Source organism: Engystomops pustulosus, chromosome 2 (assembly GCF_040894005.1).
Source record: "Engystomops pustulosus chromosome 2, aEngPut4.maternal, whole genome shotgun sequence".
Lineage (NCBI taxonomy): Eukaryota > Metazoa > Chordata > Amphibia > Anura > Leptodactylidae > Engystomops > Engystomops pustulosus.
The window spans coordinates 234,481,893-234,505,772 of record NC_092412.1 but is presented as its reverse complement, the minus strand read 5'-3'; the positions used below and the strand labels follow the sequence as shown (position 1 = coordinate 234,505,772).

Below are 23,880 nucleotides of genomic sequence, written 5' to 3'. Positions count from 1 at the left end.
TTATGTCGAAACTAATAATATTGAATACAAATGAATACCGTTAAGGGGGTTGTCCACTTTCAGAAAGTAATTGATATTGTTTGTGTAGTGAAAAGTTTTACAATTTTCCAATACACTTTCTGTATCAATTCCTCATGGTTTTCTGGATCTCTGCTTGCTGTCATCTATAGAAAGATTCTGGGGCAGATTTACTTACCCGGTCCATTCGCGATCCAGCGGCGTGTTCTCTGCGCGGGATTCGTGTCCGGCCGGGATTTATTAAGTTAGTTCCTCCACCATCCACTAGATGTCGCTGCTGCGCTGAAGAGCATCGGAATGCACTGGAATACACCGAGCCGGGCTGAGTGAAGGTAAGTGCAATTTTCACGACACATTTTTTTTTCAAATGCAGCGTTTTTTCCGAATCCGTCGGGTTTTTCAATCGGCCACGCCCACCAATTTCGGTTGCGTGCATGCCGACGCCAATGCGCCACAATCCGATCGCGTGCTCCAAAATCCCTGGGCAATTCAGGGAAAATCGGCGCAAATCGAATATATTCGGGTAACGCGTAAAACGTGAATCATTTAAAAAAATTGAATGGCAAACTGGATGGATTCTAAATCCTTAAATTCATACGAAATTAATTTGGGACTAGGTGGGCATCCTCTACACAGAGGAGAAGTGGTTCTTCCAAACCATAGACAGGGATTCCTTAAAGGAACAACAGTGACATTACGCCACAAAAGTCCAATTGGCATAAAATTTTTAGGTTTTTGTTTTTACTTTCCTATTAGTGGTTAACACAGGTTCAAACATTGTGAGTTTGGGCCCGGAACCCTGATACAAACTGCAGCCGGTTCGTGCCAGCATCCGTCTCAACCCCCCCGCTAATAACACCAGTGATCGGGGCTATCACCAGTCGCGGGTGTTATTTATTTAGATCCGACTGGAAAAGCCACCAGTAGCATTCAAATTAATGTGTGCAATGACCACCTTCTCTTTTCAGCTGTGGTGCATGCATGCCACCATATTAGGGGAGGATCAGCGCTTCTCTATGATTTCACAGAGTGTGACGAACCTCACCAAAATGGCACTGCGCATAAGTCATGGCTGGTAAGAGCCGGCTCACGACCCACATTATTCTTAATTCTGCTGGCCTCTGTACCAGCAGCAGTAACCAGCACCAATTGCCAGTGTTATTAGCTGTGCTGTTGAGCCAGAAATGGACTGACTGAAGTTTGTGTCTGGGGTCCAAACTCAAAACGTTCAATATGGACCTAAACTTTGCTGTTCAGACGTGCTCAACACTTACAGAAAGCAGCACCATTTGCAGACCTGAACATGATTTTTAAATTTTGGTCTGGTCAAAATTAAAATTGATGTATTCATCAATTCACTTTCCAGATTCTGCAGTCGGTAATAACTATAACTAGCTGACATGCATTTATTTAATTTCAATGATGTTAATTCTAAATATTGTTCCATTCAATGTAATGTACTAGCAGATACAGGCAGTCCCAGGTTTCGTACAAGATAGTTTCTTTACATTTGCATTTAAGTTGAATTTGTAAGAATTGGTATATTTTACAACTGTAGCTCCAGACATATTTTTTTTTGTCCCTGTGGCCATCGGATTTATAAAATTTTGTGCCGTCATGGGAACAAGGATTATCAATAAAGCTTCTTAATAGACACCTCACAGCTGATCCGCTGATCCTTACAGCCTGGGACTACAGTAAAGCATCCATAGAGCTTCACCAGAGGTCACCGTGGGTAGAGAGGTCTGCCTGTAACTAGAGATCGTATGTAAGTCGAGTGTCTTAAAGTAGGGGACCGCCTGTATACAGAAATCTCAATAGATGTTCACCCTCTAAACCTCACTCTTATTTGGAAGAGGACTAGCTAACAAAATAACAAAAGTAAGTTAAAGGGCATCTACGACCAGCATGAAGGACTGTATACAAAGGAGTCTGAGGGGCTCCAGGCTCTAAAGGGATTATTAGAGTCTGGAGCCCCTCAGGCTCACTTGCATACAGTCCTTCATCGTGGTGGTAGATGTCCTTTAAACACAACCATAGGCTGTTACCTAGTTGTTTTGCAAAATTGGAACAAATACATACAAACCTGTTTCTTTGGGCTAATCTTTATATTTTCAGATGTGATATTCTTTAACTATTCTAGCTACGAACACATTAAAGAAATCTGACCAGAGATACATAATGTTCCCACTACAGTGAATGGCTTCTGTTGTAGATATGATAATAAAGTGTTGCCAGAAAAAGAGATATGAAAAAAAATCTCAACTTGAAATTCTCATGGAAATAAAAACACATGTTCCTGCAGATTCAGCACAGCTTCCAGTTCGCCTGAGATCCTATCTTGGTCTTTCATACCTCCCTGATTTTCTACAGTAGACTCTCATGCACCTGCAACAAGTCACTGATAATTTTAAATGTCTTTTGACAGTTCTTAGATCAGATTCTATCCACTTCTTATAGTTACACTTTCAAAACTGTCTTTTCTACCTTAAAAAAAACTTTTAAAAACATATTTTGTTTTGGCATAGTTTTATCGCTTTACTCCAGTCCTGTGACAGAAAAGAGATTTTTGTCGAAAATGAGAAGAATTTGATACTTATTTTATGGTAAATACAAAGTCAACTTTTCCTATGTACAGATATTTGTGACTTTGAATAAAAAATCAAAGCAGAAGAGCAGCACTCCGTGACGTTCAGTGCTTATTCATTCACAAGTGGCAATACAATGCAACGTTTCGGCTAACTCCATGTAGCCATTTTCAAGATGCTTGAAAATGGCTACATGGAGTTAGCCAAAACGTTGCATTGTATTGCCAATTGTGAATGAATCGATAAATACTGAACGTCACGGAGTTCTGCTCTCCTGCTTTGTTTTTTGATTACCTTGGAGCTTTGAGTCGGGCCCATAGAGCTTGCACCCAATTTGGATTAAAATCCGGTTTGTTTCACTGTGCCGCCCTCATTTTCACTGTGATTTTGAATCATATGAAAGTGAATAGTATTAAAGGGGACATTATATATTTATATAAAAGTCCAATAACACTGATTGCAAAATCTTCAATGTAAAAGTAATCCAGGCATAAAATAATATTTCCCATCTGTATTGACTCCTTTTGGTGCTGCTTATCTACTGTATGTTTCTGGGTCAGCCTTGGGATTGAATGTCTCCTCCACCTCTGCCATCAAACAATATTTCCTAATAAAAATGTCCCTAATACATCTCCTGCAGGAGGAGTCAATGACTAAGCAGAAACACACTCATTAGGCTAATGTACATATTGCTTTACATTTTGGACCCTATGTGACCCAATACTATCCAAGAAAACTCGTAGAAATGGGATTGAGTTTTGGACCTACCCAATGCATGCATTTTGCTATAGCCTCTTCTAGATCTCCAACATATGTTAAAATCTAGAATGGTCTTCTGTCTAAGACTATGGGGGTCATTTACTAAAGGCCCGATTTGCGTTTTCCGGACGTGTTACCCGAAAATATTTCCGATTTGCGCCGATTTCCCCTGAATTGCCCCGGGTTTTTGGTGCACGCGATCGGATTGTGGCGCATCAGCGCTGGCATGCACGCAACGGAAATCGGGGGGCGTGGCCAAACGAACCCCGACGGATTCGGAAAAACCGCCGCATTTAAAACAAAAAATCTGTCGCGGAGCTTGCACTTACCTTCACTCAGCCCAAGGCGATGAACTCCAGCGCGTTCCGATGCTTTTCAGCGCAGCAGGAGGAACTACCTTAATAAATCCCGGCCGGACTCGAATCCAGCGCAGAGAACGCGCCGCTGGATCGCGAATGGGCCGGGTAAGTAAATCTGCCCCTTTATCTTCTAATAAATCATTTACAGTACCCCCCTACCTGAGGTACCCAGTGTCCTATGTAAAGCCTAGACCAGCATCATTGTTAGAGAGCTAATGATCCAATAATCACCAAAGCTTTGCCGAATTTTCGAAAAGATTCACTTGTGGATCTATTCAGTTTGAACCAATGTTGCTCCAGTTGTCTTGGAAATTGGAATGTAGTCACTCTCGAGACTAAAAGCTCCTTTATAGTATTCATTTTTTTACAATTTTTATCATTTTCCTTCCCACCTTCCTCACCTCTGGGATGAATGACAGCAAAAGGTAGTTGACCATCCTAAAGAATCATATGAAACTGAAGCAGAAAAGATTTGTTGTCTGAATTGCCAACTCTAAGAACCAAAATAGATCTGATTATATCTAATTGTGGACATTTGTTGGCCACAATAAAAAATATGTACCAGAACCTCCAACTTGGATGTGTGGTTCGTGATACTGGTCTTCTATGTCATGATTCTGCAGTTCCCGAGGCTCCATGGATCATGTACAACCACATTCTGTAGACCTTCCCCCATTTACGCACCTAATAATGGGGAATGTAGTTGCTAGAGCAACTGTAAATTTAAACAACTGGATTATTTCATTGCAAAAAGCAAGTCATAGGTTGCATGTAGGAGCCACTGTTATAATATAGCCTTGGTTAGGGGTGGTGGAAACAATTTCATGTTCCAGCTGGAGATCTACTGAACTTTAATTTTCTGATCTGACCAGGGGTCTGCCCCTTTAAAATAAACAGCATCTTCCTCCAAGCGTTATTTATTCCATACCGTAACTATACCGGCTCTGTTGTCTGTTCTATGGTTTCTCATTCCAAATCCCATTTCCTTCTCTCTGAGAAAACATTATTCTTAATAAATTCTTGTTGCTGCAAAATATGCAGTTTTGGAGTTCATTTTCTTGCTGCAAGGAGAATGAATGATACAGAGCTTTCATCACGTAATCTCCTTTATTGCATCTTTTTATATATTCACTGTGGATAAGTAATTTTACCTGTTATTATTTCCCCCCTTATCATGGAGGCTGATTTCTAATAATATATATGCAATGAGAAAATACATTGCATTTGAATCATTACTTTCCTGCGTAGTTTGTCAATGTGTTACTCAACATGAGACAAAATTACGAGCTGTGTCAGTGCAATTTCCTCCTGCTAAGGACATTTGAATATTGTAATATCGTACAAGGACCTCAATCGGTGTCTGTAGACATTGACCCACATTTATTAAGGTGTTTGAACCAGTTTTTTGTCTGACTTTGCACTGAAAAGAACATGCAAGCTGCTTGCATATTTATTTAAAAAGTGGCTATGACAATTTTGTATCCGGCAAGACAGAAAAAATGCACCATAAGGGCAGTTGTACCAAAAGGGGGGTTCCAGTGCAGTTGGATCGTACACCACAATTCTTTCCGACATGCACCACGATTTTGTTTGTGCCACAATTCTAAAGAAAATGTGCCAGAAAAAAAAGTGTTGAATCTGGCGAACCCTGTACCCTTTACAGGCAAACTGCACATAGTACAGTTTGCACTAGTTTTGATAAATGTGGGCCATTGTCTAGATATTTGCCTCATGCACTCATCGCAACACAGTGGGACACATTTGAGACTTTTCATGGTACTTGTACTCAATTGCTACTTTTTGAGCACCTAAAAGAGTCTTCTTTCAAAGTTCACCATTGTCAAGTTTTCTGCAGTGTTCTGAAAGCTATCACCTGAATCCAAATGTGAAAGTGGGTTTTTTTTTAAAAGTCACAAAAAAGTCACCAATTTAGGTGGAAATCTATGGCTTCCCCTGACCAGGCATAGAATTTAGCTGGGAACCGATTGTGACTTTAGGAGACTTTTTGCGACATTTCTTTGAAAAAGTTGCAAATTCACTAAACACTACATATATTTATAAGGCAAAACTGCTAAGATGCATCTGATCAGCAAAAAACAAGAAAAGTCCTAAAAAACATACAGACAAAGCCATGTCTGGGCATTAACATTTAATTAAATGCATTTGCCATATGTAAACATTTCTTCATAAAAAATGTTCCTGTGTGAAGATAATTTCTCATAAATGTAGCCATGTTGTCCCTTAGAAACGAGATAGCTTCCTCGGATACGACCACCTCACATTTTGGCAGTAGTGGCCAGATATGTGCTATTGAGCCCTGCCTGACCACCTGGCTTCAGCGTTCATTACTACAGAATGTCTTTGGGACCTGCAGCAACTCCTCGGACATTTGACATTCAGAAACTTTTTGTTTCCTTGTGCAATCACTCCAGCAGAGGTGCAATAACATCTTATTGAAGAAATGTTTATATATGGCAGATTAATGAAACTAAATGGGAATGCCCAGACAAGAATACCCCTTTAAGGTACAAGTGCCCTAGTATCAGTTTAACTGTAGCTATTTTGTATGGGAATGATAAAGAATCTAGAGCTCCTCTTTAAAAATAGATCCCTTACAATCAAAGTTTATCAACTACTAGAACCGCCACCATTTCCGTTTTTGGGGTCCATTTCACATACAGTTTTCAAACTCAGATACAATTGTGCATGCATGACTTTATTTTAACTCAATTGAATAGATGATATAGGCAAGTATTAGAATAGGTGATCTCTGTTAATGGAACAGCCATATCAAAAATAGTATCAAAAGTAGATGGCATCCCATAGTGTTGTGCACGTGGACGAGTGAGCAATGCTGTAGACACATCAGGACACATCTCAGCACTCACTATATATTGAGTATTGGGATCTCTCCTGCTGACCTACTCATGCATGTACAGTATAATAAGGCTTCATTTTCAAATATTAAGGATGCTGCTTAAAGAAGTTTTGATTTAAGTGTAAAATGTAAGTAACATGATGAGGAGGACTGTTTAAATAATAATTCTAATTGAACCAGGAAATGTATTGGGCGATTAATGGTGCTAACACCGGTTGTGAATTTTGACATTAAGCTCCTTGTTAGAGAACAGTAAAATATAATATAACCATTCAAGAGCATTTTAGGTTCATTCTGAAATTTCACCCATAGGCCAACTAACTTTTGTCAGTAGTTTATACAGGCGGTCCCCTACTTAAGAACACTCGACTTACATACGACCCCTAGTTACAAACGGACCTCAGGTTATTGGTTATTTATTGTACTTTAGTCCTAGGCTACAATAAACAGCTGTAACAGTTATCAAAGGCGTCTGTAATGAAGCTTCTTAAATTCATCAAAATGGCCTAGCTAACTTGTGACCTTGCCTATGCCATCATTCTCCAATCCCTGGCCAGCTGACTATACAGTTTCCTTTCACAATTTCCCTATGGGACAGCTCTAAAGGTCCTGAGTTACTCAATCCCCTGCAGCTACAGTAACTCCCTGGACCCTAGAGAACCAAAGGTGCTTACTCCACACAACATAAATTGCTTACTACTATTCAATTAAAAATATATACATATTGTCTGAAAATTGTATTCAATATTATATTACACCTTGACCTTCAGTGCTACTGTACCTTGTGTAGTTTTGGTTGTGGTACACAAAAAGTTTTTATCGTACTGTTTGTATAAACAACTTGATGGTCTTAAATAATATGTATTTGGTATGAATTTGACTACTAATGACAAAAAATGTTCCGTATTGAGTGAGTGTGTATAGGTGAGCTGTGTGAGTGTGTATAGGTGGTATTCTCATCTAGGGCGTTCTCATCTAGGCATTCATATTTAATTTAATTCATCTGACTTATATATACATTTCTTATACATTTACCTGTGTGAAAATAATATCCCATAGATGTATTTTTATGGTTCCTTTGAAACAGAGGACAGCTGTCCTTGGATACGACTACCACTGCTGGAGTGCAAAATACAAATAGTTTTTGCAAATCAAGTGACTAAGACTTAGTGAATGTCCCACAGCCACCCTATGGTAATGAACTCTGAATCCAGAAGGTCGGCACCTCAATAGAATATGAGTGGCCACTGCTGCCAGGGTGTGGGGGTGGTCATATCCAAGGACAGATTGATCAAATTAAATATGAATGCCCAGGTGACAATACCCCTTTAACTTGTGGCCATAAGGTTATTTATCAGGACTTCTATACAAGAATACTGGTGCAGATGCCCAGAAATAATTACAAATGCTAGAAAATCACTACTATTTTTACCTTAATACTGCTCCAGGCAAAGGGGTGGAGGGGTGTAAAGATGGAGCAGTCAGTGGTGGATTTCCTATCCCCACGCTTTTTTCAAGTAAAAGTGCAACAACTAAGACCTGGCATGGAAATAAAACACTACACAGTTGGACGCCGAATACATCAAAAGGGCACAGCCTAATGATGTTTCCAGCTGTGCTGGAGGGGCGATAACTTTTTATACAATTAAAAATAACCCCCCATTGTTTACAGGGTTTTAGATATTATACAATCTAATTTAACAAGAGTAAAATGTACAAAACCAATTGCTTCTGGTTGGCTTATCTAGTTTCAATCTCATTGGGAATTTTTATATTCTTGTTTTTGATGCCGTTTTTTTTTTTTACGGATAAAAAGTTGTACATTTTTGAAAATTCTTCCAAACACTATTTTAAAAGCATCACACAAAGCAAGTAAACAAGGCAATTTGCAAAGCAGAAAAGCTGTTTAACCAACTGAAACATCTCAGCTCTATAACTCCACTCCGCCACTTCTTTCCTCTTAAACCAAGGATAAATTGTATGTTACAAATCATACCACAATGCAGTTGTGACAACTGAGAAATATTCATTATGCTTTACTTGTCTTCTTTCAAACAGAAATAGGTTTTCTCGCATCTCGCCGATTCACGTAACAAAAGTCGAAAAAAAAATATATGTACTTTATGCTGTAGGATTCTTTTTGATCCTATATTACAGTATATAGTATGTTGCCTCATTGTGAGTGATCTAACATCATGGGGTCGACTGATCAGAATTTGCCTTAGGAAACGCTGGCACAAAAATAGACTTGGAAAAAAAAAATTGTACTAAATTTATGAAATGAGAATACCCTGTAGCTTTCTATTGAATTAATCTTCCTTAGTGTATTTTTTTCCTGTGGCGGCTTTCAATTTTATTCCGATATGCATGTGAAAAATTCAATTATTTTAGATTGCTAATAAAAAAAAAACAGCTTTGCTATATGTTTACAGTATTCAAGTGATGCCACATATACTGGTCCAGGAATGTGTGAACTTACATTAACATTTCTTTTCATTTCTATACACTGTATGTGACATTATTAGACAATATGATCCGCATAGCAAATGCATAGTTTATCATTGCTATTTTGTCTATTTCCCATCAATCCCATGACCTAACGTGCTATAATAATCATTTCAACAATTGTATGGAGCTTTGCATCAATTCACAGCTGAACCTGGTTAAATATACAATGATTCAATTTCATGTGGTCGGAATATGGAGTCTATAGCTCATCCGACCTGTACATTGTAATATTCATGAAGCTACCAGATTTGCTATAGTCATTCCGACAGTTTTCTAGTGGAGACTATAGCATAAAACTCTACCAGTTCAGATCTGTTCTCCAGGTCCGAAACTATCGGAGTCTGCACCCTTATTTACTAAGAGACCGAAGCCTCTTAGTGGATATGGGTGCTGAAGTACCATACTCACCACCCCTCCTCTTTATGTCTTGCACTAGTCTTGATACTTCATAAAACTTATACTTAGCAGCACGGAGCACTGAGGCAAGATGTCCGGTGCTCCAGGCTGCTAGTTGTACATGCCCTCACCACCTTCCTGGAAGGTGATGTCACAAGAGGGACTTGAACTCATGCCTCTTTAGTGACACAGCGTGGGAGAGGGAGGTGGTGACGGTGTGCATAATTAGCATCCCAAAGCGCCGGACATCTTGTCCCATGCTCTGTACTGATAATTATAAGTTTGTATAGGTGATCCCAGTCAAGCTTAGTAAAGGACAGCACCGGGATCAAGATCAAGAGGAGCTCAGGTGAGTATTTGTAGGTGATGTTTGTTTTTTTCTAATGGTTGATTTTATTTAAAAAATAGTGTTCAAAACACCAGTCTTAATGAATTCCCCTGAGTGCCTCTCCATGAGTCAGGTTTCTTTGGAGAGAGGAAGGGTGAAGAACGCTTACTCTCCCTCCCTCCTACACCCGGCCATGTGCATGAGGCTGCGTAAGTGATATGACCATATTTTTGACAAAACATGGTTATGGCATACTCTTTTAGAAGATATGTTTGCTAAAATGATGCTTCTCAATAATTATGTTGTGAACTTAAAGGGAAGCTGACACTAGATTGCACCCCTTTAAACCAGCAAATCCCTCAGGTAAGGTATGAAATGTCCATTGTTCTTTTATTTGAAAACTTTCCCATTTTCCCATACAGAATTCTTCTCTGTAGCTCACAGAAGCATGATCCATTCTTAAACATGATAATCTTATCTTTAATATGACAACAAGCATGTTTCTAGGTCCTATAGAACCAAATAAAGGGACGTCTGAAGTGACACCCCCTGCAGCCTCTAAACCTGATTCAACTCGGACAAAATCTGACTCTTCTATGCTCATTTTCACATGACTTTGGAGAAGATAAACAGAGGGAACCAGAGGAGGTAAATGGATGATATATCACATGAAAGAGGTAATTGTAGAAAGGACATTTCATGGCCAACCTTAGGGGGCAAGTATTTAATGGGGTTAAATCTGGTGAAAGGTTCAATTTAAAGCTGATGGTTGGTTTTATTACCATGTTGTGTCAATGATTGAATAGAATTAATGTAAAATTGGAATATTAAACGTAATTGTCCCACCGTTTATCTCCTATTCATTTATCTTTGATCCCTGAAGATCAAAGAAGCCCGCTTGACCGAAGCACCAAAAATTCATATGTGGGAATGCTAGGTAGCACAAATGTGGCAGTGGTTAACATGACTACAATTATTCACTAACACCACAGACTGTGTTATCACGTCTTGTTCAGGGGTCGAGCCAGTAATGAAAACCAGTGCTATATCCATAGTGCCGTCTATGTGGATGGAATGCTGGGTACAATTGAGCATATCTGATTATTGGAGGTCTGAGCAACATCTTGTGGAAAATTAATCAGTGCTTATGGTAGGGCCACCCTTAACTTTTCTACACACCATCGGTTCTGAATTCATGGTGTACCTGTAGAGTCATGAAAGAACAATTTTCATGTATCTGCCTCCCTTTCAAATTAGGATCATTTATTTTGTTGTGTAGATAGACATCTGTTGGATATAAACACTTAAATCCCTTTCATTTTACAAAAAGTGAGTTTAGTCTTCATTTCCTAGTAATAACAAATGATAAATGTAAACCCGTGCTCGCCACGCTCAGCGTGAATTATTTTTTGAGCTCTATTAAAAGGTAAAAAATCTCTTACCTCGGCTAAATTTTTCAAAACTGAAACTTTTAATGTATAATTCAAGTTATCTCCTTTTCTAAACACCACAGTAGTTTTTTTTTTACAGCCACCTGCTATGAGTTTTCATTGTATTTTCGAAGTGTGTCATTTAAACTTATTCATCCATACTCTACAATTTGTCAAAATTAGCTTTTCTGATAATTGTATATTAGCGTTCCTATTCTCTTGGCATTTCCAGTGTTTTAGAAATTGAATTCTAACCCCATGAACAATCTACTGTTCACTCAGACATCAAAAACATCTAATTTGAAAACATATTTATTTTCTAACCTTTTTTTTACTATTGTAATAATATTATATATCAAACTGTAGAATAGAATGAAATCCAGAGACTTAAACAATGCCTTTCTGCATTGGTTTATACATTTATATTTCTTAAGGGAACTTTTATATTTTTCATATAAAGAGAGTATTTTTATTTTAACTAAAATCTGGAAGTTTTACTTGGAGTACCATAGGGATATAACAAGTTATCTCCAAAAGAACCCCTCATTAATAAGACCATCTCTTTTACGAAAATGAAATGTATATACTTGTGTATAAGCCAAGTTTTTCAGCACAAAAGTATAAAAGAATAAACTTACATACTCACCTTGTGGCACTCCCAGATGCTTCTCTTATTTCTTCTCTTTGCGTGTAACAGCTGGCAAAGACGTGTCCATCTGCTCTGTTCCGGCTGGCAGGGCGCATAGGCATGTCTCTGGCCGTTGTTACATGCAAAGAAAAGAAAAAAGAGGAGCATCTAGGAGTGCCGGAAGGTGAGAATTTAAGTTTATTTTTTATAAACCGAGTGGCTGCAGGGGGTATTTCATCTGTAGGGGGGACTAGCTGCATGGGATATTTCATCATCAGCAGTAGGGGGGTGCTGGCTGTATAGGGGATTTTATCATCAGTAGGGGGGGGGGTAGCTGCATGGGGCATTTCATCACTGGGGAGGCTGGCCGAAGGGGACGTTTCATCAGTAGGGGTCTTACAGCATGGGGTATTTTATCAGAAGGGGGGCTAGCTGCATGTGGCATTTCATCAATAGTGGGGGCTGGCTGCATGGGGCATTATATAACTGGGGGGGGGGGCTGGCTGCATGGGCATTTCATCAGTAGGGGTGCTGGCAGCATGGGGCATTCTATAATTGCGGGGGGCTAGCTGCATGGCGAATTTAATAACTGGGGGGGGGGGGGGTGGATGCATAGGGCATTACTGGGGGAGGTTGTGACCATTGCAAATCCCACCCTAGGCTTAAACTGGAGTCAATACATTTTTGCAGTTATTTGTGATGAAAATAGAGATCTTGGCTTATACTTTGGTTGGCTTATACACAAGTATATATGTTACTTGTACCTTGTTGCCTGTTAGACCTTTTAAATAATTTTATAGCAGGCAAAAAAACCTGGAGTTTGTTTGCCCTTTTAGACAAGCGATATTAAAAGTGTAACTCTGATTTCAAAAATATTTTTTCCAAACATTTTCTGTTCTAAAGATCAGAAATCCTACTCTGGAGCAGTGACGTGGGTGTAAACTAAGCACTTCCCTTTTCCTTGAAGCTGAGTTAGGCTATCCTTGACTTGAAGCAAATTAAGCCTGCCCACAGTTCCCATGATGTCTTATGTTATCTGATCAAATAATGTATCAGTAAATCAAGTATGATATCTATTAAAAAATCCTTTGAACTCTGCATAGTATATGTATACAAACTATATATCGAATTGCCTGGCAGCTTTCGTCTCATGAGGAACCACTGAGCATATAATAAGTAGTATAAACAAGCAGTGAAAACGTCCTTTCTGCGATATGTGGGGACTGCTACAGAGGAGTGTATAACACAGCTTGAGGTGAAGTGAGAGACAGAGAAAGTTCTGCAGAATCACTGACTGATATGGAGGAACTGATATGGAACAGGGGAGATCTTATTCTTCTCTATTTTCATGAATCTTCTGCATCAACAGATATGCACAGGCCCACAGGTTTTCGGCTAGCTACACACAAATAAAATTACATGACCTCTCCTCCCTCCACTGTGAAACTGTATCTATATTCTTTTGTTTACAAGATAAGGTCTCAAAGGAATAATCAGCACAGTCCTTGGGACACAGCTACTGAAGACATAGGCTAAGCAGAGGAGGACAGCAGAGAAAGTACTTTATGTAGGTAATCAAGACAAAAGACAAAGTTTGCCAACAACAGCTTAAAAATATTGGAGTTATGCTTTAATATAAAGACGTAGCTATCCTTAACTAGGATGCGTCTACACAGTAATATCATAAAGCAAAAACAGTTGAAAGTAATGTAAAATTTTTAACATTAAAGGAAACCTACCACTTGTAGTGGCAGGTTTCTGATGGAAATACTGGGCACCAGCTCAGGGTGAGCTGGTGCCGGAGCTTATTTTCGTTAGTGTTTTAAACCGCGGTATCGCCGTTTAAAACACTTTTTAAACTTTATAGCCGGCGCAGGCAGGTACGCGCTCAGCGCTTACCGTGCGCGTGGCTACATAGGAAGTGAATGAGAGCCGCGCGCATGGTAAGCGGCGAGCGCGTACCTGCCTGCGCCGGCTATAAAGTATAAAAAGTGTTTTAAACCGCGATACCGCGGTTTAAAACACTAACGAAAATAAGCTCCGGCACCAGCTCACCCTGAGCTGGTGCCCGGTATTTCCATCAGAAACCTGCCACTACAAGTGGTAGGTTTCCTTTAAAGCGGTTGGCCACAAGTTGCAAAGTTCATGCAGTTTATATTCCCTAAACAGTTAGAAACCTAATGTTCTTACATTCTTAAACTTGTCCTGCTGTCTTCTTTAGTCTTTGGGCAAGTAAAATAATAGCAGAAGCTTTTCTGGTGTTCTGTGGCTACTAGTCAAGGAGATCCAAGCTCTTTACTCCTGACTCATTCCCCATCATGAATAGAGTTGGAGTAACAAAGACAGTGAAGAACAAAACTTACATGGGACATGATCTTTTTCAGGGCACTATCTCCATGCAGGAGAAGAATGGAAATACAGCTGATCAAGTTTCCTAGGATTCTGCACACTTTTGACTTTAGTTCACTTAGTACCCAATTCCTTACCCATGTGTGTTGAGGTGTGCTGACCCTGGCCTTATCAGGTGCAAAGTGTATGGGCATGTGTTTTTGGGGCAAAGAGGACTCAAGTCCTTCCTTTTCATTACCTTTAGAACCCTGCACATCAGCAGCTTAGTGGCCTTATACCGAGCTTCTTAAAGGCATGCAGGTGGTTAAGTGGTCCCAAATGAATCGACAGGTTCCTTCTTAGCATTGCACTGCGTCTGTTATTTATATTATGTTATTTCTTTTTCAGTTTTTAGTTGGTCTAATCTCTTTTTCAATCTTCTGTAGTAACAGTTTTATATGTTTTTATTAAACCCAATATAGTTGGGTATAATAAAAAAATAATGCTTTGAAAAGTCTAATTTTAATCACATTTGGGCTGTTAGTTATTACAAAAAAATGGCTTGGGTACTGTTCTTTTCTGTCCACCAGACTGAGATGTTACTGTGATTATTATGATTAGCTAAGACAGATCTTTTTATAAGAGTTTCTGCCTGATAAAGCAGACTTTTGTCTTGTAGAAATTTGGTAGTCAGAAAATACAGTGGTTATGGGAGTAACTGATTCACTTCTCATCCCGAATAAAAGCACCGTATGGTAAATCTAAATAAAGGGATTGCGATGTGATGCATAAACAGCATCAAGAATGTAAGTTTCTACTTACTAAACACAAGCATTGAGGTATAAGCACATCTGTTCTCAGATAGGAGATACAGATACAACTCTAATGTACCAGTATTTAAAAAACGCATTTCAGTTGCATCTTGTGCACACATTCCTCAATATACATGCATGTTTCTACTATCATCAATACTGATGTGTGGTTTTTTTTGGATGCGTTAAGCCTGAAGCATTTGCTGTTCTTTTCGAAATGCAATGAAATTGTGGTCTGTAAACGTTTCCTAAAAATATACAGGTAATATTTCCATATAGCAGAAAGTAGGCCCACAAAATCAATCTCAATGGTGGGCTCTAGGCCCCCCAGTCCGATCCTGTTCATTGATATCTATCTGTCACAGTTCGGCTGGGCAAACCGTCACAGAGTCTTTGTAGAAAGAGTCTGTGGACCCTTTGGACCACCGTGTGGGATGATGGTACTGGCCGCAACCCGGTACCATAGTCTAAGTAGCCCCTGGTCCTCACCAGAGTGCGCCGCAAAGCGACTATGCTGCGGCTGGGTGCCACCAGTACGTTCCACGGGTGCGACTAGGCCCACGGTGGCAGGGAATCAGGAAACAGGAACCACAGGATGGCACGCGAACCGCAGGGACGAATCACCAGCGTAGGAACTGCTGGAAGGATCACAGGAGCCGGACACAGGAATGACAGGATGAGCCGGGACTTGGACGGGGACCAAGTCGCATCAGGAACCAGGAGAGGTGAGTACAGGCCGGGGGAGCAGGGGCACCGCGCCACACAGGAGGGCAAGGGTGCAGCTGCAATCCGTACCGAGGAACGCAGGTGTAACAGTGACACTAGTCACCACATGGTTGCTGTTTCATAAACTGTGCACATTCGCATGAGTTAGTGCCTAGGTTGGGTGAAAAGTGTACATCTTTAGGCACAGGTAGCAGAGTTGTATGTGGCATACTGTAATAGCATTCCAAAGTTTATCCTCTAAAATGTGTACACAGGCATCCAGCTGGTGGTGGGTTTGTGAAGTAGTCAAAACAGCATTGAATTAGCTTTATAAATGGATTATGTTAACCAAACTTTAGTTGAAGTTTACACTTTAATCTTGGTCAACTTAATATATCATCAAGATGGTGTTGCTGGCCGATAGACAGTAGATATTTGATCTTCCTGAAGGGGAAACATCAATTTAGAATGTAAATGACTGGGCAATCTAATAATATTTTACCCAATTGTGTCATGACTGAATGTTTTCTGCAGAGAGTCTTAGATCAGATTTAGTAAACTAAAAAGTTTTCTATGCATTGTTCTCATATTAGGACCTTCTCTATTAAGTCAATACTTCCTAATAGGATATACAGGCAATCCCCGGGTTACGTAGAAGATAGGTTCTTTAGGTTTGTTCTTAATTTGAATTTGTATGCTAGTCAGAACAGCTATACTATATAATTGTAGCTCCAGACAAAAAATTTTGTACCATTGAAATTTGAAGTGTCAAAATATTTTTTCTGTCATCGGAACAAGAATTATCATTAAAAAATTATTACAGACCTCACGGCTGATTATTTCAGCCTGGGACTGAAATAAAGCATCCAGAGAGCTTCACCAGAGGTAACTAGGGGTCGTCTGTAAATCAGGTGTCTATAAGTCGGGGACCACCTGTATGGATATGTGTTTTCTATGTGTGACAGGACTTTCAACTGTTTTTTTTTTCTTTTCTTTTTGAGGGAAAAGATGCAGTAATACAGCAATTTACAATTTTTTTTCATGTAAAATACTTACACAGCTCTTTTGTATCCATAAAGAAGTATAAAGAGAAAGTTACATATAAAAGAAGAAAAAAGTCCCCGCTCATTAGACGTGGACTATATAGCTCACCTGTCATCCACATCACATGTACTCAGCTTCTTCTGTAACATCTTAACTCTCCGGAAACATCAGGCTTTTCATGCAAATATGTTCTGACACACTGGATGGGAACTATGGGTTTACACTTAAATTGCTGTTAGAATATGTTTTATGCAAAACTGGAAGTTAAGTAGAAGCTTATCACAATGGAAAATTCTGCAATCTAAGGGATCCAGTTTATACTTCCTTTAGTTTTCAATTTATATTTCCTTGCAACAATGTCAATAGCTGTTTCATCATTAGACCCTTTTCAAAAAGTTGGTTGTTAAACTAGAAATACTCACCTCCACTTGCTGTGCCTCTTTCTCCTTATTTATAAAGTGTTGGTGGCACAATTTTGGAGGTTTTTCGACACTTACAACTTTTTAGGCACAAAATTGTGGCTATGCTTGTGCATCCTTTACTTTTCTGACTCTTCTAGTTTTCCGACTTGTTTTGAGGCTAAGAGCAGCTACAATCTGGTCTATGGGGTTCGATTTCACCTTCTTGAATGTGGTGTCAGTTCTTAGCCTTTTTGTTCATGCGCCAAATCATCAATCCCTTGCGCAAAAACCTTACATTGCACTGAAAAATGGGAGCAAAATACGACAACACTTTTTTACGTTTGTGTACACTCCATGTATTTATTTTTATTTAACATGGAATAAAGCTTTTTAATTTTTAACTGGTCAAGCTGGAGTTACCATATTTGCTTTTAAGGGACTGTCAATATTTCATTGAATAAGAATTACTGCAGTGCTATTTTATTTTGGATACCACAGCAGAACCTGATGGAACTCTTTATAAGTCAATGGGTTTTAACGGGTGAATTCACATTGAATAGTTATTTATATAGCAAAAAATATGTATTATATTATTCAAAAACTATTTGAAAACATACAAGTGGCAGCCTAATGACAGATGAAATCAACTCTTGCCCCCAGATTATTGTGAATTCCATGCCCAGGAGATATACAACCTGCCAGACCATATTATTATTACATTATTCAACAGATCATAGTAGTTATCTATCAATAGTGACAAATATCATACTGTTAAAATCCATTAAAGGAGTTGGTAAGCTTTATAATGGCTGAAAACCTAAGTCCCATGCTGTGTTTCATTTCCATTTGGCTTGGAGAGCCGCTGGTGCTCGAAATATAGTTTTCTGTTACCTGTTTTGCAGTGGTGAAAAAAATTACATGTCAAAAAAGAAATGGTCAAAATGAAATAGTTTGTATGAAAGGCTTGGGAAAAAAACGACTGGAACTACTATTATTCCTGTATTATTACTGTTAAAAATAATAATATTTATAATAGCATCAACAATTATAGAATAATAATAGTAATACCGGTACTTTGTTTAACAAAACTTCTAATATCGGCCAAGAATATTCATGCAAAGAGCTGCCTAGTACTGATTAAATGTAGTAGATTAGTTAGGCTCACACCGGCATCTTGGCTACTCCCAACAGTGGACAATAGACCCCATTGAGTTACAGTAGGGGAACTTTGGACTCAAGTTATTGAAAGTTTAACTGCTAGTATAGTCTTTCCACACTCTGTACTACTCTTTCCATTAGTAATAACCCCCCTCCAAAACAAGGAAAGGCTCTGAAATTGGAAAAATGAATCTGATGAAAGAGGCACTAGAACAGTATGGAATTGGAAAAACATTGGGGCACTATTTGCAGTTTTTCTGTGTATAGTGATGAAAGCGCCGGATAGAGGATTTCTGGCACATATTCTACATAAATCTGATGCCCTCTGCACTGCCCAGAGTCAACTATTCAAACCATGATCCTGAGCAGGGCACATTTTTATTCCTTATTTATTTATTTTCTACCTGTCCCGGGATTCCAGAGGTTTCCTAGTGAGTCCCATATATATTGTGCCGGTCTCACAGTTTAATCTTTACTGTAGCTTTACAAAAAGATGTTTTCAATTACAGTTTATCAAAGATCTTTTTGTTAATCCAATTAAATCAACATCATAATAAACCAAGTAATGCAAAGGCTGATTAATGAAAACCTAACAATAAATATAATATGGGGATGATGTATCATTCTTTCAAAACCAACATAAGAAGGTTGCAATTTCTCCAGCCAAAGCCAATTCATTGAATAATGCCCGGAGTGAGGAGCAGGGCTCATTTTCATTGTATTCCTAGAACCTTCCTCACTTCTGGCCCTGCAAAAGGTTTAATCTAGCTGTGACTGGAGTGTTCCTTTAATAAATTGTCCAAATTGTTTCCATGCTTACAAATTTAAGATTAAATAAAGATTTAATAAAAATGTTACTATAGAATCAAATTATTATTATAGCAGTAAAGTAAAATGCTAAATGTCTCAACAGTCAAGAAGAATTTTCGGCCTGACATATAATCTTCGTATTTACATTACAGATCAGGATATTTTCTATTTTAATAGGTAAGATATCAGGGGAATTTGGAAAACAATAGCGTCTGTTGATGGTTCTAATAATTATGCAAGTCATTTGACAGCTGTAAAGGGGATGCATGAAATAGACCTGGTGCTCATGGAAATATATAATTTTCCTGCTGAGGAATTACAGGAGAGGATATAAATGGAATCTTCTAGCTTAGTTTTACAGGGTTTTTTTTTCTGTGGAAGTAATTTTGTAAAATGTTAGTAATAAATTAATCCGCTATATTCTGATTTAAAGGGACACTAAACTGAAAGTAAACTACAGTGGTGATGAAAGTAAGCGAGAGAAAAACTTGCTAACAGTAATGTCGGTCTAGATCCTGAAAGAAATGCTTACAAAAATATAAGAATAATGTCAACAATAGATAATAACCTTGTGACCTTTGATAATCGTCTTTGGTTTCCTTTGTAAACTGCGAAAGGGGATGGGCTTATATTGCAGTCAGTTACATTATAGCCATACAAAAGTCTAAAGGCCTTCAGCCCTTTCAGGTTTCAGCCTCTTGTTATGTCGGGTCCACAGGTCTGGCCTGGTATATAATATCACTATTGCAAAGGCCAGGATGCTACAGCAAATGTGCCAGACTGGGAAGTTCCTGGGCCTCTTGGCCGGTCTTCATGCCTCCACTTACCCACTTGGAGTAATGGTGACGCAGGGTGAAAAAAATTGCCATACACACTGGTTATGTCCTGGGCACTAATGCTACAACCATAACAGGGCAATCTTAAACAACATCTATCATCAGTTGATGGTAGACTAGTCCCACTTACAAGCTCCTGCCCAATCCCTCTTCTCCAAACTTATTTTATAATAACCCTGTATTCCACAATTTCAGAAATATAGAGTTATAAAAATGATGCCAATCCTTCTAAGGCACTCAGACTTAAGGCAACCTCGTCTGGTCCCTGATGTCCCCTGCTCTCTGCACTCTGGGTGGGACTAGGTGGGACTGGTCCCGCCCAAAGTGCAGGACTGCGAGAGTAATTTGGAGTGAATTAATTATAAGATGTGTCAGTTTGGTGATGTAAGCTGGAGTGCCTCAGAGTGATTAGCATAATGTTTATGCTGTATGCCAAAATCGTCAAAATATAATAAAAGAAGTTTGGAGAAGAGGCATTCCTCAAGAACTTGTAAGTAGGACTAGTCTACCATCAGAAGAACTGGTGGTAGATTCCATTTAAGGTCTCATATGATGTATACATTATAATAAAAAGCTTACTCAAGTGCCAGGGCAACATTTCATCCACTTACTTCTTTATAACATGCATTTTCTTGGAGTGAGCCTCAGATGCCGCTCTCCATGAGATCTGTGAATGCGGCAAATTAGAGCAAGTGAACTGTACACTAATTATGTTTATTACTGGTCTACTTTATGTTGTAGATTTGATTTCAGACTTTGATTCAAGTATGTTATTCCTATTAATGCCAATGAATTTCTGTTAAGCCTGAAAGGATTTGGTGCTTAAGGGATGCTGTAGGTAATTCCCTGGTGTTCTATGCATTGATGATTGAGGTCTTTTTCTTAATAAGATGTTGGATAGTAAACGTTTCGAGAAATTACCTTTTTACATGCATTGCAGATAAGCCGTTGACTCATAACTCCCAATCATTTAATCCACATTATGGAAAAGTGATACAATTATTTCAGCAGTTGAAATCATGTCCCACAATTTCTTGTCAATAATAATCAGTGTAAATTAGGTGCTCCATGTTTTATTGGGTAAAGCACACAAGAATATCACACAATTTCCGGATATTTGATATGGCTCAATGGTGGTTATTCATTCTGAAATTATGTATTTAGGAGAATTTGTACAGAGAAAAGTCCAGAATATGGGTCATGAGACTCATCCTTAATCCAAATATAATGGGGATCAGTTTGAGGACACACAGGTTACTGTCATTGGGAATGATCTGTGTTAGAGCTTCATATTGAAGAGGTCATAAGGAATACTTTTGTTAAGTAATGTGTGATGTTCAGAAATTGGCTAAAATAAGTTATCGACGCAACTCAAAATGAGTTTTATGATAAAAAAACTAAAAATCCTCATTATAGGTAATATATTCCACATGTAATGATTTTAGTATACTTTTTAATCATATTCAACCACGTTTATCAGGGCTTATATACCTTAAAACTGCCGTATAAGCATTGAGAAGGCACAATTCACGTCTGTGTGCTATTTCCCTCATTACACAACCTCCACGCCAAGTGGGTGTGGGAGTGTGTGAAGGACCGCCATCGGAGGTTCAATTTTCTGGTGCCCAGTGGTATTATGAGGAGGTTGGAGCCTTCAGATAGATCCGGCGGCTCTTCATACACTGACGCATTCAATGCATATGATAAATGTGCCCCATTGTATTGTTTTGCCTATGTGTTGCCAAAACAGTAAAACAGAGAATAAATAGTAAATTGTGTCTTATCAAGTGAAGGTGTATCTGAATTTGGATTTGTAAGAAATGTTCTTGAATGAGTCAAAGGACAGGTGGCAATGGAGTTCAGCAATTTTATTATTTGTTATTTTAAATTTATCTCTCATGCTTTTATATCTTCATTTACAGAGGGTTTTTCTAGTCCTTAAGCCTTTTTTATGCTTACGAACTAAGGATAGACCATCATAGTATTATATTGGTGGGTTTCGAGACCCAGACCATATACTGATCAGCTGCTCCAGACTTCCAGATGTATAAGGTGTTTGGAGCCAGACATAGGCCTTCCATATGTAATGGTCATGCTTAGATGCTATAGCTCAGCTCCCATTCACTTCAATGACAATATATTAGCATCAAAAATTGCCAGAAGACCTCATGGAAATTAACAACAAATTGTTATACCGGCACTGACATACAAGATAGGTTCTTTACGGTTTGTACTTAAGTTGAATTTGTGTGTGAGTTGAAACAGGTATATTTTATAATTTTATAACTCCAGAAAAAATATGTTTTTGGCAAAATTAGCTTGTCATTGGACCAAGGATTATCATTAAAACTTCATTACAGGCACCTTACAACTGATCATTGCAGCCTGAGGCTAAAGTAAAATATCCAAAGAGCTTCACCAGAGGTCAAAGGGGGAAGAGGGATCTGTCTGTAACTAGGGGTTGTCTGTAAGTCAGGTGTCCTAAAGTTGGAGACTGCCTGTATTTTTTTAAATCAATAAGCCTTCAGATTTATTCAAAGGTGGTTTTTTGTGTTTCATTCAGCACTTAGGGACAACCGGATTGAATTGGTTCGAGCTTCCTGGCATGAATTGAGTATCAGCATTAGTGATGTCACGCTGTCAGATGAAGGCTTATACACGTGTTCCTTGTTTACAATGCCTGTCAAGACTTCCAAAGCTTATCTCACAGTTCTAGGTAAGTACTTTTAAATGATAACAGACTATATTAAAATAGTAAATGTGCCAATAGACTTTTGATGCCTCTTGGTGCATTTGCGAGCTCAGCATGTTTGACCTGACATGTAAAATGTTACATATCCAACATCCATGTCCTTTTTTTCTTCTCTTAAAAAATCAAGACCCATCAGCTACCAACACATAATTATGCCCCCTACCCCTATATTGACATGAAGGATCGGTTCCTTTACAATAACAATAATATGGAAAGAAAAAGTAAGCCGTCAGATGCCATGGACAAATTACATCACAACATCTTAAAGGAAACCTACCATCTCAGATCTACCTTTTAAGGTAGATCCGGTGGCAGGTTCAACTAATGAATGACATGGGAGCCCTCAAGATCCAAAGTGGATCCAAAGAGTAAGTAAATCCAAAAAGGCTACTAGGGCGTGGAGGAGCTGTGCCATGTTGCTTCAGCTCTGGCTACTCCAAGCCCCAGTAGCCTCTTTCAGATATTTGCATATTAGGGCAATCAAATATTTATAAAGTTACAAACCACTCAATTAGCCCTAAAATGGGCTCCCATGTCATTCATTAGCTGAACCTGCCACCGGATCTGCCTGAATAGTTAGATCCGAGATGGTAGGTTTCCTTTAAGGGTTAATGTTCAGTGATTCATGCTGCTTTTTATCTACCATTAAAAATCATACATTTTCTTAATCCATTGTTCACTCAATAAGGATTTGATATGGTGCCAAGTGACCAAATTTGAATACACAAAAGCTCTATGTTATATCTTAATACTTGTTCTTGTGTTGCAGCTCTTTTTTATTGTATTCTTGTGTTCAAGTATTCAGTTATACTCAGGGGAAAGTAGTTTGGCTTTAGCCTAACTTAAAACCTTGCAACTATATATTCTTAAGGACAAAGCGGTCATAAAACTCTAAAATTAAGGAAAGTTTTATAGCGTCTTTCTTATTTTTTTGGTCATAGTGTTTTTCTAGGACCCTGCCATTTCTACTGCAGACTATTCGTTTTTGTTGTTTTATTGAGAGCACTTCACCATTTATACCTCATTCCCTAAATGATCTCTCCCTTTTTTTCCCCTCTGAGGGTTTCAGTGACACTAAAAATGAAAGAGATTCATCGAGAAAGCCGCGGAATAACACTTAAACTCCACACTTTATGAGATTC

At 38.7% G+C, this 23,880-nt stretch overlaps 1 protein-coding gene across 3 annotated transcripts in view; it reads left to right on the top strand.

The window, feature by feature from the left end:
* Positions 1–23,880, top strand: part of CADM2 (cell adhesion molecule 2) — a 1,001,095-nt gene that overhangs the window by 831,870 nt on the left and 145,345 nt on the right. For all 3 annotated transcript variants that reach the window (XM_072138535.1, XM_072138534.1, XM_072138536.1), the window contains one exon: positions 22,550–22,702. In XM_072138535.1, coding sequence (XP_071994636.1) covers positions 22,550–22,702 — 153 coding nt within the window. The remainder of the gene's footprint in view (positions 1–22,549; positions 22,703–23,880) is intronic.